The 16,916-nt window shown below is 34.4% G+C and overlaps 1 protein-coding gene across 6 annotated transcripts in view; it reads right to left on the reverse strand.

Moving 5' to 3' along the window:
• Positions 1 to 16,916, reverse strand: part of LOC117334043 — a 117,609-nt gene that overhangs the window by 8,228 nt on the left and 92,465 nt on the right. For all 6 annotated transcript variants that reach the window (XM_033893467.1, XM_033893468.1, XM_033893464.1 and 3 more), the window contains 3 exons: positions 12,233 to 12,445; positions 11,817 to 11,936; positions 6,229 to 6,369 (listed from right to left, as the gene is read on the reverse strand). In XM_033893467.1, coding sequence (XP_033749358.1) covers positions 6,229 to 6,369; positions 11,817 to 11,936; positions 12,233 to 12,445 — 474 coding nt within the window. The remainder of the gene's footprint in view (positions 1 to 6,228; positions 6,370 to 11,816; positions 11,937 to 12,232; positions 12,446 to 16,916) is intronic.

Below are 16,916 nucleotides of genomic sequence, written 5' to 3' on the forward strand. Positions count from 1 at the left end.
CACTATGGTTACTGTAGGAACATATCATATCAATACAGTTTTATGTATAATTACACTATGGTTACTGTAGTAACATATATCAATACAGTTTTATGTATAACAATTACACTATGGTTACTGTAGGAACATATATCAATACAGTTTTATGTTTTACAATTACACTATGGTTACTGTAGGAACATATCATATCAATACAGTTTTATGTATAATTACACTATGGTTACTGTAGGAACATATCATATCAATACAGTTTTATGTATAATTACACTATGGTTACTGTAGTAACATATATCAATACAGTTTTATGTATAACAATTACACTATGGTTACTGTAGGAACATATATCAATACAGTTTTATGTTTTACAATTACACTATGGTTACTGTAGGAACATATCATATCAATACAGTTTTATGTATAATTACACTATGGTTACTGTAGGAACATATATCAATACAGTTTTATGTATAATTACACTATGGTTACTGTGGTAACATATATCAATACAGTTTTATGTATAATTACACTATGGTTACTGTAGGAACATATCATATCAATACAGTTTTATGTATAACAATTACACTATGGTTACTGTAGTAACATATATCAATACAGTTTTATGTATAATTACACTATGGTTACTGTAGGAACATATCATATCAATACAGTTTTATGTATAATTACACTATGGTTACTGTAGGAACACATCATATCAATACAGTTTTATGTATAACTATTACACTATGGTTACTGTAGGAACATATATCAATACAGTTTTATGTATAATTACACTATGGTTACTGTAGGAACATATATCAATACAGTTTTATGTATTACAATTACACTATCGTTACTGTAGGAACATATCATATCAATACAGTTTTATGTATAACTATTACACTATGGTTACTGTAGGAACATATATCAATACAGTTTTATGTATAATTACACTATGGTTACTGTAGGAACACATCATATCAATACAGTTTTATGTATAACTATTACACTATGGTTACTGTAGGAACGTATCATATCAATACAGTTTTATGTATAATTACACTATGGTTACTGTAGGAACATATCATATCAATACAGTTTTATGTATAACAATTACACTATGGTTACTGTAGGAACACATCATATCAATACAGTTTTATGTATAATTACACTATGGTTACTGTAGGAACACATATCAATACAGTTTTATGTATAACAATTACACTATGGTTACTGTAGGAACATATATCAATACAGTTTTATGTTTTACAATTACACTATGGTTACTGTAGGAACATATCATATCAATACAGTTTTATGTATAATTACACTGGTTACTGTAGGAACACATATCAATACAGTTTTATGTATAATTACACTATGGTACTGTAGGAACACATATCAATACAGTTTTATGTATAATTACACTATGGTTACTGTAGGAACACATATCAATACAGTTTTATGTATAATTACACTATGGTTACTGTAGGAACATATCATATCAATACAGTTTTATGTATAATTACACTATGGTTACTGTAGGAACATATATCAATACAGTTTTATGTATAATTACACTATGGTTACTGTAGGAACATATCATATCAATACAGTTTTATGTATAATTACACTATGGTTACTGTAGGAACACATCATATCAATACAGTTTTATGTATAACTATTACACTATGGTTACTGTAGGAACATATATCAATACAGTTTTATGTATAATTACACTATGGTTACTGTAGGAACATATATCAATACAGTTTTATGTATTACAATTACACTATGGTTACTGTAGGAACATATCATATCAATACAGTTTTATGTATAACTATTACACTATGGTTACTGTAGGAACATATATCAATACAGTTTTATGTATAATCACACTATGGTTACTGTAGGAACACATCATATCAATACAGTTTTATGTATAACTATTACACTATGGTTACTGTAGGAACGTATCATATCAATACAGTTTTATGTATAATTACACTATGGTTACTGTAGGAACATATCATATCAATACAGTTTTATGTATAACAATTACACTATGGTTACTGTAGGAACACATCATATCAATACAGTTTTATGTATAATTACACTATGGTTACTGTAGGAACACATATCAATACAGTTTTATGTATAACAATTACACTATGGTTACTGTAGGAACATATATCAATACAGTTTTATGTTTTACAATTACACTATGGTTACTGTAGGAACATATCATATCAATACAGTTTTATGTATAATTACACTATGGTTACTGTAGGAACACATATCAATACAGTTTTATGTATAATTACACTATGGTTACTGTAGGAACACATATCAATACAGTTTTATGTATAATTACACTATGGTTACTGTAGGAACACATATCAATACAGTTTTATGTATAATTACACTATGGTTACTGTAGGAACATATATCAATACAGTTTTATGTATAATTACACTATGGTTACTGTAGGAACACATATCAATACAGTTTTATGTATAATTACACTATGGTTACTGTAGGAACATATATCAATAAAGTTTTATGTATAATAATTACACTATGGTTACTGTAGGAACATATATCAATACAGTTTTATGTATAATTACACTATGGTTACTGTAGGAACATATCATATCAATACAGTTTTATGTATAATTACACTATGGTTACTGTAGGAACATATATCAATACAGTTTTATGTATAATTACACTATGGTTACTGTAGGAACACATATCAATACAGTTTTATGTATAATTACACTATGGTTACTGTAGGAACATATATCAATACAGTTTTATGTATAATTACACTATGGTTACTGTAGGAACACATCATATCAATACAGTTTTATGTTTTACAATTACACTATGGTTACTGTAGGAACATATATCAATACAGTTTTATGTATAATTACACTATGGTTACTGTAGGAACACATATCAATACAGTTTTATGTATAATTACACTATGGTTACTGTAGAAACATATATCAATACAGTTTTATGTATAATAATTCACTATGGTTACTGTAGCAACATATCATATCAATACAGTTTTATGTATAACTATTACACTATGGTTACTGTAGGAACATATATCAATACAGTTTTATGTATAACAATTACACTATGGTTACTGTAGGAACACATATCAATATAGTTTTATGTATAATTACACTATGGTTACTGTAGGAACATATTATATCAATACAGTTTTATGTATAACAATTACACTATGGTTACTGTAGGAACACATCATATCAATACAGTTTTATGTATAATTACACTATGGTTACTGTAGGAACATATCATATCAATACAGTTTTATGTATAATTACACTATGGTTACTGTAGGAACATATATCAATACAGTTTTATGTATAATTACACTATGGTTACTGTAGGAACATATCATATCAATACAGTTTTATGTATAATTACACTATGGTTACTGTAGGAACACATCATATCAATACAGTTTTATGTATAACTATTACACTATGGTTACTGTAGGAACACATATCAATACAGTTTTATGTATAACAATTACACTATGGTTACTGTAGGAACATATATCAATACAGTTTTATGTTTTACAATTACACTATGGTTACTGTAGGAACATATCATATCAATACAGTTTTATGTATAATTACACTATGGTTACTGTAGGAACACATATCAATACAGTTTTATGTATAATTACACTATGGTTACTGTAGGAACACATATCAATACAGTTTTATGTATAATTACACTATGGTTACTGTAGGAACACATATCAATACAGTTTTATGTATAATTACACTATGGTTACTGTAGGAACATATATCAATACAGTTTTATGTATAATTACACTATGGTTACTGTAGGAACACATATCAATACAGTTTTATGTATAATTACACTATGGTTACTGTAGGAACATATATCAATACAGTTTTATGTATAATAATTACACTATGGTTACTGTAGGAACATATATCAATACAGTTTTATGTATAATTACACTATGGTTACTGTAGGAACATATCATATCAATACAGTTTATGTATAATTACACTATGGTTACTGTAGGAACATATATCAATACAGTTTTATGTATAATTACACTATGGTTACTGTAGGAACATATATCAATACAGTTTTATGTATAATTACACTATGGTTACTGTAGGAACATATATCAATACAGTTTTATGTATAATTACACTATGGTTACTGTAGGAACATATCATATCAATACAGTTTTATGTTTACAATTACACTATGGTTACTGTAGGAACATATATCAATACAGTTTTATGTATAATTACACTATGGTTACTGTAGGAACACATATCAATACAGTTTTATGTATAATTACACTATGGTTACTGTAGAAACATATATCAATACAGTTTTATGTATAACTATTACACTATGGTTACTGTAAGAACATATCATATCAATACAGTTTTATGTATAATTACACTATGGTTACTGTAGGAACATATCATATCAATACAGTTTTATGTATAACTATTACACTATGGTTACTGTAGGAACATATATCAATACAGTTTTATGTATAATTACACTATGGTTACTGTAGGAACATATATCAATACAGTTTTATGTATAATAATTACACTATGGTTACTGTAGGAACACATATCAATACAGTTTTATGTATAATAATTACACTATGGTTACTGTAGGAACATATATCAATACAGTTTTATGTATAATAATTACACTATGGTTACTGTAGGAACATATATCAATACAGTTTTATGTATAATTACACTATGGTTACTGTAGGAACATATCATATCAATACAGTTTTATGTATAATTACACTATGGTTACTGTAGGAACATATATCAATACAGTTTTATGTATAATTACACTATGGTTACTGTAGGAACACATATCAATACAGTTTTATGTATAATTACACTATGGTTACTGTAGGAACATATATCAATACAGTTTTATGTATAATTACACTATGGTTACTGTAGGAACACATCATATCAATACAGTTTTATGTTTTACAATTACACTATGGTTACTGTAGGAACATATATCAATACAGTTTTATGTATAATTACACTATGGTTACTGTAGGAACACATATCAATACAGTTTTATGTATAATTACACTATGGTTACTGTAGAAACATATATCAATACAGTTTTATGTATAACTATTACACTATGGTTACTGTAAGAACATATCATATCAATACAGTTTTATGTATAATTACACTATGGTTACTGTAGGGACATATATCAATACAGTTTTATGTATAATTACACTATGGTTACTGTAGGAACATATATCAATACAGTTTTATGTATAATAATTACACTATGGTTACTGTAGGAACACATATCAATACAGTTTTATGTATAATAATTACACTATGGTTACTGTAGGAACATATATCAATACAGTTTTATGTATAATTACACTATGGTTACTGTAGGAACATATCGTATCAATACAGTTTTATGTATAACTATTACACTATGTTTACTGTAGGAACATATATCAATACAGTTTTATGTATAATTACACTATGGTTACTGTAGGAACATATCATATCAATACAGTTTTATGTATAACTATTACACTATGGTTACTGTAGGAACATATATCAATACAGTTTTATGTATAATTACACTATGGTTACTGTAGGAACATATATCAATACAGTTTTATGTATAATTACACTATGGTTACTGTAGGAACACATATCAATACAGTTTGATGTTTTACAATAACACACTACTTTCTAGAATTTAAATATTTTAGCTGCTTTTTGCTATATTTATTGCATCTATTGACAAAATTAAATTCAAGTTGTCTCCCTTTTCTCAATAAATCAACTGACTTGATATTGTTTTATAAACATGATAAAAACATTTACATTCAATATATATACCCTGTATACACGACCAAAGAAATAGATGTCTAGTATTTACTCTTCACCATCAGTTATTTATACATAATACATGTGATACCAGTATGCTATCCCCAACTGAATGTTGATCAACTCCTCCTTTCAATTTTAACAGAGTTTGTGATAATACTACTCACATACCTTTACACTAGCTGTTCTTAACACCTCTGACTTTGATATCATTATAGGAAACATGGTCAGTTTTATCAATATCAAGCTCCATTTTTTTGTACGATAAAACATCAAATTATTTAGTTACCTCTCCTACAGAGTTAGCCAAAAGGGAGACAATTTTTTCGTGTGGTACTGCTACAACACTTTGATTGTTGATTTCTATGATTCTGTGTCCAACTCTCACACCACCTCGTTCAGCTATTCCGCCTCGAAGTAAGCTACAAATCTGTAAAAACAGTAAAACAACATGACTTTAATACGACCACTGCTGTGGAGTACATAACAATAGCAAAACCATGGGAGGGGGGATAGTTTTTCCTCTAATGTTTCAATTGGGGACCCTAGGAAAATCATCCAGTTCTCGGAGCAAGTTCAACATCATAAAGTAACAAAGTTCAATATACAACAGTGGTTAACTCAACAAAACACAAGATAGTTGCAGCTCTTCAAAACACTAACTAGCAGTGGTAACTCTACAAAACACTGGTTACCAGTAGTATCTGTACAAAACACTGGTTAGCAGTGGTAACTCTACAAAACACTGGCTAGCCGTGGTAACTCTACAAAACACTGGTTAGCAGTGGTAACTCTACAAAACACTAGTTAGCAGTGTTAACTCTACAAAACACTAGCTAGCAGTGGTAACTCTACAAAAAACTAGCTAGCAGTGGTAACTACAAAACACTGGCTATCAGTGGTAACTACAAAACACTGGATATCAGTGGTAACTACAAAACACTGGATATCAGTGGTAACTACAAAACACTAGCTAGCAGTGGTAACTCTACAAAACACTGGCTAGCAGTGGTAACTTTACAAAACAATGGCTATCAGTGGTAACTCTACAAAACACTAGCTATCAGTGGTAACTCTACAAAACACTGGTTATCAGTGGTAACTCTACAAAACACTGGCTATCAGTGGTAACTCTACAAAACACTGGCTATCAGTGGTATCTCTACAAAACACTAGCTAGCAGTGGTAACTTTACAAAACACGAGTTATCAGTGGTAACTCTACAAAACACTGGCTATCAGTGGTATCTCTACAAAACACTAGCTAGCAGTGGTAACTCTACAAAAAACTAGCTAGCAGTGGTAACTACAAAACACTGGCTAGCAGTGGTAACTACAAAACACTAGCTAGCAGTGGTAACTACAAAACACTAGCTAGCAGTGGTAACTATAAAACACTGGCTAGCAGTGGTAACTACAAAACATTAGCTAGCAGTGGTAACTACAAAACACTAGCTAGCAGTGGTAACTACAAAACACTAGCTAGCAGTGGTAACTTTACAAAACACTGGCTAGAAGTCTTAACTTTACAAAACACTAGAGCAGTCTTTATTCTACAAAACGCTGGCTATCAGTGGTAACTCTACAAAACACTGGCTATCAGTGGTATCTCTACAAAACACTAGCTATCGGTGGTAACTCTACAAAACACTAGCTAGCAGTGGTAACTCTACAAAACACTAGTTATCAGTGGTAACTCTACAAAACATTAGCTAGCAGTGGTAACTCTACAAAACACTGGCTATCAGTGGTAACTCTACAAAACACTAGCTATCAGTGGTATCTCTACAAAACACTGGCTAGCAATGTTAACTATACAAAACACTAGTTATCAGTGATATCTCTACAAAACACTAGTTATCAGTGGTAACTCTACAAAACACTGGCTATCAGTGGTAACTACAAAACACTGGCTATCAGTGGTAACTCTACAAAACACTAGCTATCAGTGGTAACTCTACAAAACACTGGCTATCAGTGGTATCTCTACAAAACACTGGCTATCAGTGGTATCTCTACAAAACACTAGCTATCAGTGGTATCTCTACAAAACACTGGCTATCAGTGGTATCTCTACAAAACACTGGCTATCAGTGGTAACTCTACAAAACACTGGCTATCAGTGGTAACTCTACAAAACACTGGCTATCAGTGGTAACTCTACAAAACACTGGCTATCAGTGGTATCTCTACAAAACACTAGCTATCAGTGGTAACTCTACAAAACACTGGCTTTCAGTGGTAACTCTACAAAACACTGGCTATCAGTGGTAACTCTACAAAACACTGGCTAGCAGTGGTAACTCTACAAAACACTGGCTATCAGTGGTAACTCTACAAAACACTGGCTATCAGTGGTATCTCTACAAAACACTGGCTATCAGTGGTATCTCTACAAAACACTGGCTATCAGGGTTAACTCTACAAAACACTAGCTAGAAGTCTTATCTTTACAAAACACTAGAGCAGTCTTTATTCTATAAAACACTGGCTATCAGTGGTATCTCTACAAAACACTAGCTATCAGTGGTAACTCTACAAAACACTGGCTTTCAGTGGTAACTCTACAAAACACTAGAGCAGTCTTTATTCTATAAAACACTACCATTGTAGCCATTGTTTCTACACCTCCAGACAGATGCCACTCCCGGTATATTTTCTATGCCTTCATACATGCAAGTCTTTACATACTCTGGACAAATCATTACTGTAAGTCAACCTTGTACGGCTGCCTGAAGCCATATTGGTACGAAATTGACGGTAAAAAAAGGAGGGCATACATTGTTGTGTACATGACATTTGACATTCACATACCAACTATGGTAGGAAATATGAGTTTTATAATTACGTTACTTCCTCATTTAAGAGAACCATTGAAGTCATCCTTATCAAATGAAGCTGCTTTTAACAGGCCATTTTTGTCTAGATATATTGCTTCGTTCAACAGATATTCACGAATGCTGTTTACAAGCATGTTGTTCAGATGTGGATGCAATATATAGCTGTCAAGGTTTTGAAATATTCAAATATACATTGGTCATCTAGATGGTAAGAACATGAATCAAGAAGCTTTTTTTTGTTTATGGTACAAATATTTCATGTGTGTATACAATAACGGCTGATCAATAATTGTATACACACATCCTTTTAAATATCTATGCACATCTGAAAGAACACCTTCAGTATGTACAGTATCAGTAATTCAGTTACCTAAAAACAATACATATTTTCTCTCCTGTCTGCCCTGTCTAATTTTTTTGATTTTCTGTTGATGTTGCCTGGATACCCTTCATTTATACCCTTGAACTCTGGTCATTCAAATCAAATTACATTGATATTGGCGATGAAATGTTCACACAGGGGCAATGTATGATGGATGAAACCCTGTAGCAATAGCTAACATGAGCCTTTGGATAATTTGAGCTGAAGATCTAATCATGAACAATAGGCTCACAATACCCTTCAGCACATGACACAGAATGGCTGATTCTAGTGTACTCGCTGTAGGAGTGGAAAATGTTACCATAACATTTATGTATAATTCCTCATATTCCAATCACCATGGTAGATATCAATCAAATAGGCCATAATTCATCAGAAGCTGCTTTTTATCTTAAAAATGTGCCATGTCATTTGTTTGAACAGAAGTTGAGAGTGTAATCCATGTAAGCAAGCTACAAGCTATTACTATTACCAGTAATCCTGAACTGAAGAGGCTGGAACATATAAGATTTCGCTTTAAGATTTAAACCTATTTTGCAACATTGAAGAAGACATGTATCCTCTTACATAGATCAAGGCCTCTCCAAAGTAATCAAATGATTCATTTAAACAAGTATTATAGCCCTAGCTGCCAGTATCTTACATTAGGGCTGCCAGTATCTTACATGAAAGATCTTTGATTAATGAAACTTTAGAAGACACTGTTAGGAGTTTTCAATCAAATAACCTTAATATAGTACCCCAGGGTCAAAATCATTCATTTGATCAATCCAAACATCCATTCTCCACACCTTCAGGTTTTTTAAGGAGGAAGAGCGACAAAATGAGAAAAATAAATGTTGACGAAGAAATGAGGACAAGAATTACATGTAATTATATATCTTGCCTGTCCCACGTTTTCAGTATAAAATCCAGACTTCCAGCATCACTAATTTTCAGAGTCACTGGACCATAAATTTTGTAAATGAAGGCTGTGTTGAGATGTCCACTATGTGATCTAACTATATACTAAGGTAGGTTATATTAGACACATACTTTTTGAGCGACAAATCTAAAATACAAAACTTTAAAGTGAAATGTTGACGATGATACTGTTGATGGGAAAGAAACACTTGCATAGTCTTGCCTCTGTGACTTTGCTTCGCAGACGAGACAATGAAGTGCGAAAAAAGTGTGACAAAGTGAAAGATGAATTCTGGAAAGGAGAAACAAATACAAAGTAGAAAGACTTGGAAGGAGGGAGTGTCTAAAGGAATAAAGATAAAGATAACAAAGAAGAATGAAAAGCAAAACACAGCAATTAAATCAAGGAAGGAAGGAAAAACCAATGAGTTATTGGAAACAAGGCCGTGTCTTACACCAAGATGAGATAATTTCCTGTAAGGTTTTTAACACTCAGGAAGGTCATTTCTACTGTCACAGGAGTCGTGAAATAGCACTAACTGAATTAGAAGTGTAACATGGATATAAATCTCTCAGTTCTTTTTCATCTAACATTCTAATTTGCTACTTAAGGGACTGAAATATTGGAAAGGTTTCAATCAGAGGTGTACAATGTACAATTATTCCTAACCACTTTACATTCTTCCTGTAGAAAATCATTTCTGTGCCATGAACAAAAGTATAACATGTCCCACCAACAGAAATAAAATACAATTACTTATCCAAATGATTGAAACAATTATATAAAAGAAACTCTTTTTTGAATCTCATGGCAAAATACTCATTTCAAATCAGTAATATATATATGTACTTCATGCCAAAGTTTGCTAGCACTCTAGGTGCTTCATTCCTGGAAGGATTTGGATCAAACTGCACACAATGATAATGGACAAGAATATCTCTGTTTCAGCGTTTTTGGGTCAAGGTTAAGGTCACTGTTACTATTTTTAGCAGGGACCGGTAGGGGACATGTATTGCTTTAGTAATACCCAGCATGCTTAATAAATCACAGTCATTGTGGCCGGCTGAAATCTAAGTAATATTCCTTCTGAATGTCCACTTCTGGCCTCTAGCATCACTGACAAGTCGAGGGATGACACAGTTACATAATGCAGTCATAGTTCTGAGCAATCTCAAACACTAAAGTCATCTAAGGTTACAGGACTTTACGTCCATGATTTTCAGACAGTAAAAAGGCAACAGATTCAAATTGAAGTTGACACTTCTCTTAAAAACAAATACACACACAAATATATTAAGGAATGAATGAATACCAGAACGTGATAAGCTCCTTCTATTACTGTGATACTCTGTTGGAGACAAGCCAACAGTTACTGGATATGAACAAATCATCTTGTTGGCCTTGAGGAAAAAACACAAAAGTGATTATTCACACGAAAAGTTGAGAGAAAAAAAGTCAAGGCCATCATTTGAACAGTGAATGTGGTTACTGGAAAATAACTTTGTTCTCATAGTATGAAGATTGAGGCATCACACTGTCAAGAACAGAGACAGAAATTACATTAAAAGGCAATTTTAGCAATCAAAGGTTGAAATTACTGAATAAATAATGGAAGGGAAGAGGTAACTATAAGGTGTTAGGATAGATACTCTGAGCAAAAGTATCAGACATCTAGTAACTAGAGGAATGATACCATTACTTCTCATACCTCCAAACGGCCATCACAGTTCTACACAACACTGAGGTACCTACCACTCCATTCTGTACACTGAATCCCAGCTGATATTTAACGTCTGGTCGCTTTATTAATACCTCTACCACTGGTGGACAGGGCACCACGGTCAGCTTGACCACCGTCTGGTTTTTGGCACTCTGCAAATATCAAATGATATATAGAAATATTTACTGCCTGAAATGAAATATTTACAGCCTGCATGGAAAATGATGCCAGTTTCAGGTCCCAAGGTTTACTATTTGAACAAACATGTATTTGTAAACAAAAGCATAAATGAATGCATTACATTGGCTTGTAAACTGTGCTGGATGAGTTAAGATTACACCGACTTTTAAACTGTACTGGATGAGTTAAGATTACACCAACTTTTAAACTGTACTGGATGAATTAAAATTACACTGACTTTTCAACTGTACTGGATGAGTTAAGTTACCTTGATGTAGTTCTGACAGGCGGAGAGGGGCAGTCCCACCAGACTGATCCCATTGATGGATATAATCTGGTCCCCTATGTTGAGCTGCCCACACCGTGCTGCAGGTCCCGTGGGAGCCATGTTGGCGAGTACCACTGTGGGGACCATGGAACCCCACCCAGACTCTACGATCACGATCCCTAATACTTCACTCTTTAGTTTTGGCACGATGACCTGTAAACATATAGATACAGTTATAAATATCACTCGTAACAATGGATATCACTGGTAACCATGGATATTACTGGTAACCATGGAAGAGTTGTAAATATCACTGGTAACCATGGATAGAGTTGTTAATATCACTGGTAACCATGGAAAGAGTTGTAAATATCACTGGTAACCAAGGATAGAGCTGTAAATATCACTGGTAACCATGGAAAGAGTTGTTAATATCACTGCAGGTAACCATGGAAAGAGTTGTTAATATCACTGGTAACCAAGGACAGAGTTGTATATATCACTGGTAACCAAGGATAGAGTTGTAAATATCACTGGTAACCATGGATAGAGTTGTTAATATTACTGGTAACCATGGATAGAGTTGTAAATATCACTGGTAAAGATGGATAGAGTTGTAAATATCACTGGTAACCAAGGATAGAGTTGTAAATATCACTGGTAACCAAGGATAGAGCTGTAAATATCACTGGTAACCATGGAAGAGTTGTATATATCACTGGTAACCACGAGAAGGTTAACAACACAATAAAGGGGCAAACAAATATTATATATCATTTATGTAAGGATTTTCCAAACTTAACCAATGATACGTGTACACTACATAGCCGAAATCGACATTGATCGATTATATTTCGAAGACAATTCGTTCATGTTTTAAACCTTTGTGTACACATGCTGCCCTGGTCATTTGTCTGATGAAGATGACAGTGTACGAACCGTAATAGTCATCGAAAACGTCACATTTAAACATTCATTGGTTGTGGTTTAAAAATCCTCACATAAACCATACTTTCCAACCTGAAGACAATTTTTTTTAAATATTATTTATGGTTACTTCTTACTACAGTCGAACCTGGTTATATTGAAATCCTCAGGGAATGGAAAAATTCTTAAAGTTAAACAGTTTTCAATATAAACGGGATCCAGCCTGTTGCTGACATATTTCAGTACCACGCTACGTCAAACAACACACCATTGTCCAATATAGTTAATCGACATATTATTTAGTCAATATTTAGAATTGGTTCCAAAATGATAATATTTTCACAATTTATTAGAAATAATGTTAAATTTGATGGAAGAAGTCTTCGACTGTTGCTTGTTTTTGTTTATTTTAAGTTCGCGGACACACGGAAAAACAGTTTCCGGTACATACAGGCTACTTTTCAAGAAAAAAACAGATGCATTTCCACGAATCGTTTGAAGGTCGTCGTCAATATCACTGTTCTGGTTACATGTTATCATTGTCTGTCAAATCCCTAAGAATGGCCTCGTCATTTGTAATTGTCTGGCGTGTAGTTAAATGAAAGTCAATTTCAATGTATATATGTAACAGAAGCCAAAATAAGTCCCTCAAGGTATTCTCGTAAATAAATACTGATTCATGCTCATAACTGACGCATTTAATTATCAAGAGTCACAATTTATTTGTATTGTGTAAATCAGAATTTCATTTTTACCTGTTTATATTGATTGAACGCATGTACCGTAATGGCCGGTAATTGTATATAATCGAAGCCATTTATGGCGAAACAATGGTTTAGCATTGCCGGGGGCAAAAATTTCCTTTCCAATAAGGCGATATTTCAAATAAGGCGATATTTCAAAATAACCAATGAAACAATACAAAGCCAAAGAAGGCATTTGGAGGGGGATTTTATTTCACTTCTAATTAAATGATATTTCAATATATCCGATTTCAAACCCTGACAGAATATGTTTGAAGAATGCTATGTTGTTGAACATGAATTCTATAGAAATTAAACCTGAAATGATGTTTGTCCCATCATACATAAATGATATTAACAACACTGACTGTAGCTCTCCACAGACACAATACAGGATTGTTGATAAGACATATTGATAAATCACTTCAGATATGTGAAGAGACAGGACACCACCTCCAAGCGGAGGTGTAGCTGAAGCCATCTATGTTTGGACAATACCGACAATCACCATGGTCAATTCCTGTCTCTAGAGAAAACTGCCCATATATCAATATGTTCATGTAAACTCGCAAGAAAAATACTTCTTCCTGTAGAGATGTTGTCCAAGCAATAAATAACAAGTTTAATGGATAATTAATCCGAGAGTCACTATAAATACAAATTTCTGAGAATATGAGTTTAAAGGTTACAAGGTACCCTGAATACCTTTTTTACAATGAAAGGTCATACGCTAACTGAGTTTTGGAGAATTCAATCACACACATCATCAGCATCTGACAACATCAACAAGCAGAAGTTTTATCTTATATAAATCTAAACAAACGTGTCTGTTCTAGGGACCGACACCTCCGAAACAGACATGTTTCCAAATATAAGGACACAATAACTCACCAAACTACAAGGTCTTTATTTAGGAAGCCTACGTGAAACTGATCGAGCATCATGTAAGGAAGAGTTGGCCAATGGAGGACAATCATCTAGTCATCATCATTAACCCTCAATATTTTTTTGTTTCCTGATACTTTTATGTACAAAACACTTCCCCTCCTGGCCCTGGCTAAAAATAGTAACAGTGGCTTTGCATGACCTTGACCCAAAAACCCTGAAACTCAAACTTGATTTGTAGCTACTCATACTGAAGTTACATTCAACCTTAAAGCAGGGATGAGAAAAGTGTGGGACAACTGAGTACAGACAGATGGACAGGGGTGGGGGTGGGGGGGGTGGGGGTGGGGGTGGGGGGGGGGGGGGGGGGGGGGGGGGGGGGGGGGTGGAACCTCCGGTAGGGGGGAAACCTATAGTGTCCCAGTTACACCGGTAGGGAGGAAACCTATAGTCCAAGTTACACCGGTAGGGAGGAAACCTATAGTCCCAGTTACACCGGTAGGGAGGAAACCTTATAGTCCAAGTTACACTGGTAGGGGGAAAACCTATAGTCCCAGTTACACCGGTAGGGAGGAAACTTATAGTCCAAGTTACACCGGTAGGGGGGAAACCTATAGTCCCAGTTACACCGGTAGGGGGGAAACTTATAGTCCCAGTTACACCGGTAGGGGGGAAACCTATAGTCCCAGTTACACCGGTAGGGGGGAAACCTATAGTCCCAGTTACACCGGTAGGGAGGAAACTTATAGTCCAAGTTACACTGGTAGGGGGAAAACCTATAGTCCCAGTTACACCGGTAGGGAGGAAACCTATATAGTCCCAGTTAAACCGGTAGGGGGGGGAAACCTATAGTCCCAGTTACACTGGTAGGGGGGGAAATCTATAGTCCCAGTTACACCGGTAGGGGAGAAACCGATAGTCCCAGTTACACTGGTAGGGGGGAAACCTATAGTCCTAGTTACACTGGTAGGGGAGAAACCTATAGTCCCAGTTACACCGGTAGGGGGGAAACCTATAGTCCCAGTTACACCGGTAGGGGGGAAACCTATAGTCCCAGTTACACCGGTAGGGGGAAACCTATAGTCCCAGTTACACCGGTAGGGGAGAAACCTATAGTCCCAGTTACACCGGTATGGGGAAAACCTATAGTCCCAGTTACACCGGTATGGGGAAATCCTATAGTCCCAGTTACACCGGTAGGGGGGAAACCTATAGTCCCAGTTACACTGGTAGGGGGGAAACCTATAGTCCCAGTTACACCGGTAGGGACGAAACCTATATAGTCCCAGTCCCAGTTACACCGGTAGGGGACTAACAAGTGTATTGAGACAATTTATATTTCAAAATGAAGAAGTGAAGTCAGACGAGTTAAAGTGACCTTGACTTTCACCCACAGCGGTTGATGCAAGAGGTGACATTGTGAACAAATGTATGAAGTTTAAAGACAATCTGATTGAGAGGAAAGTTAGAAGAGTAAGGTCATCATATTGGGTTACATTCTTCATAGAGGTGTATAGTGACTTCATCTGATTTGATTTCACAAAGATGTTATTGAATTAGATAATTGGAAACTGGGCAATAGGCTAATGCCTATATAAGCCCTCTCTCTTAGGTGTAATGATTCACTGATGTGGCCGCGGTGGCCGAGTGGTTAAGGTGTACTGACACTTTAACACTAGCCCTCCACCACTGGGCTGCGAGTTCGAAACCTACGTGGGGCAGTTGCCAGGTACTGACCATAGGCCGGTGGTTTTTCTCTGGGTACTCCGGCTTTCCTTCACCTCCAAAACCTGGCACGTCCTTAAATGACCCTGGCTGTTAAGAGGACGTTAAACAAAACCAAATTCACTGATGTACCAATTTCGATCATCATAGTGGGTAGTATTGACCTATCTTCAATGGTCAGAGATTCTAATGTGATAACTTTTAATTGGAATGAATTATCATGTACTGATTATTCTTTTACTTATCCAAAAACAATTAATCATGGCTGGTGTGACCATGTTCCAATGCTTGTCTAACAGGAAGCCTGGTTTGTTAAACAGGAGGCCTAGAGGGCCTGCATCTTTCGCCTGGATATTTTCGACCAGGTGAGTTAAAAGATGTAATTAGTAATACTTATGTGGTGA

Source organism: Pecten maximus, chromosome 9 (genome assembly GCF_902652985.1).
Source record: "Pecten maximus chromosome 9, xPecMax1.1, whole genome shotgun sequence".
Classification (NCBI taxonomy): Eukaryota; Metazoa; Mollusca; class Bivalvia; order Pectinida; family Pectinidae; genus Pecten; species Pecten maximus.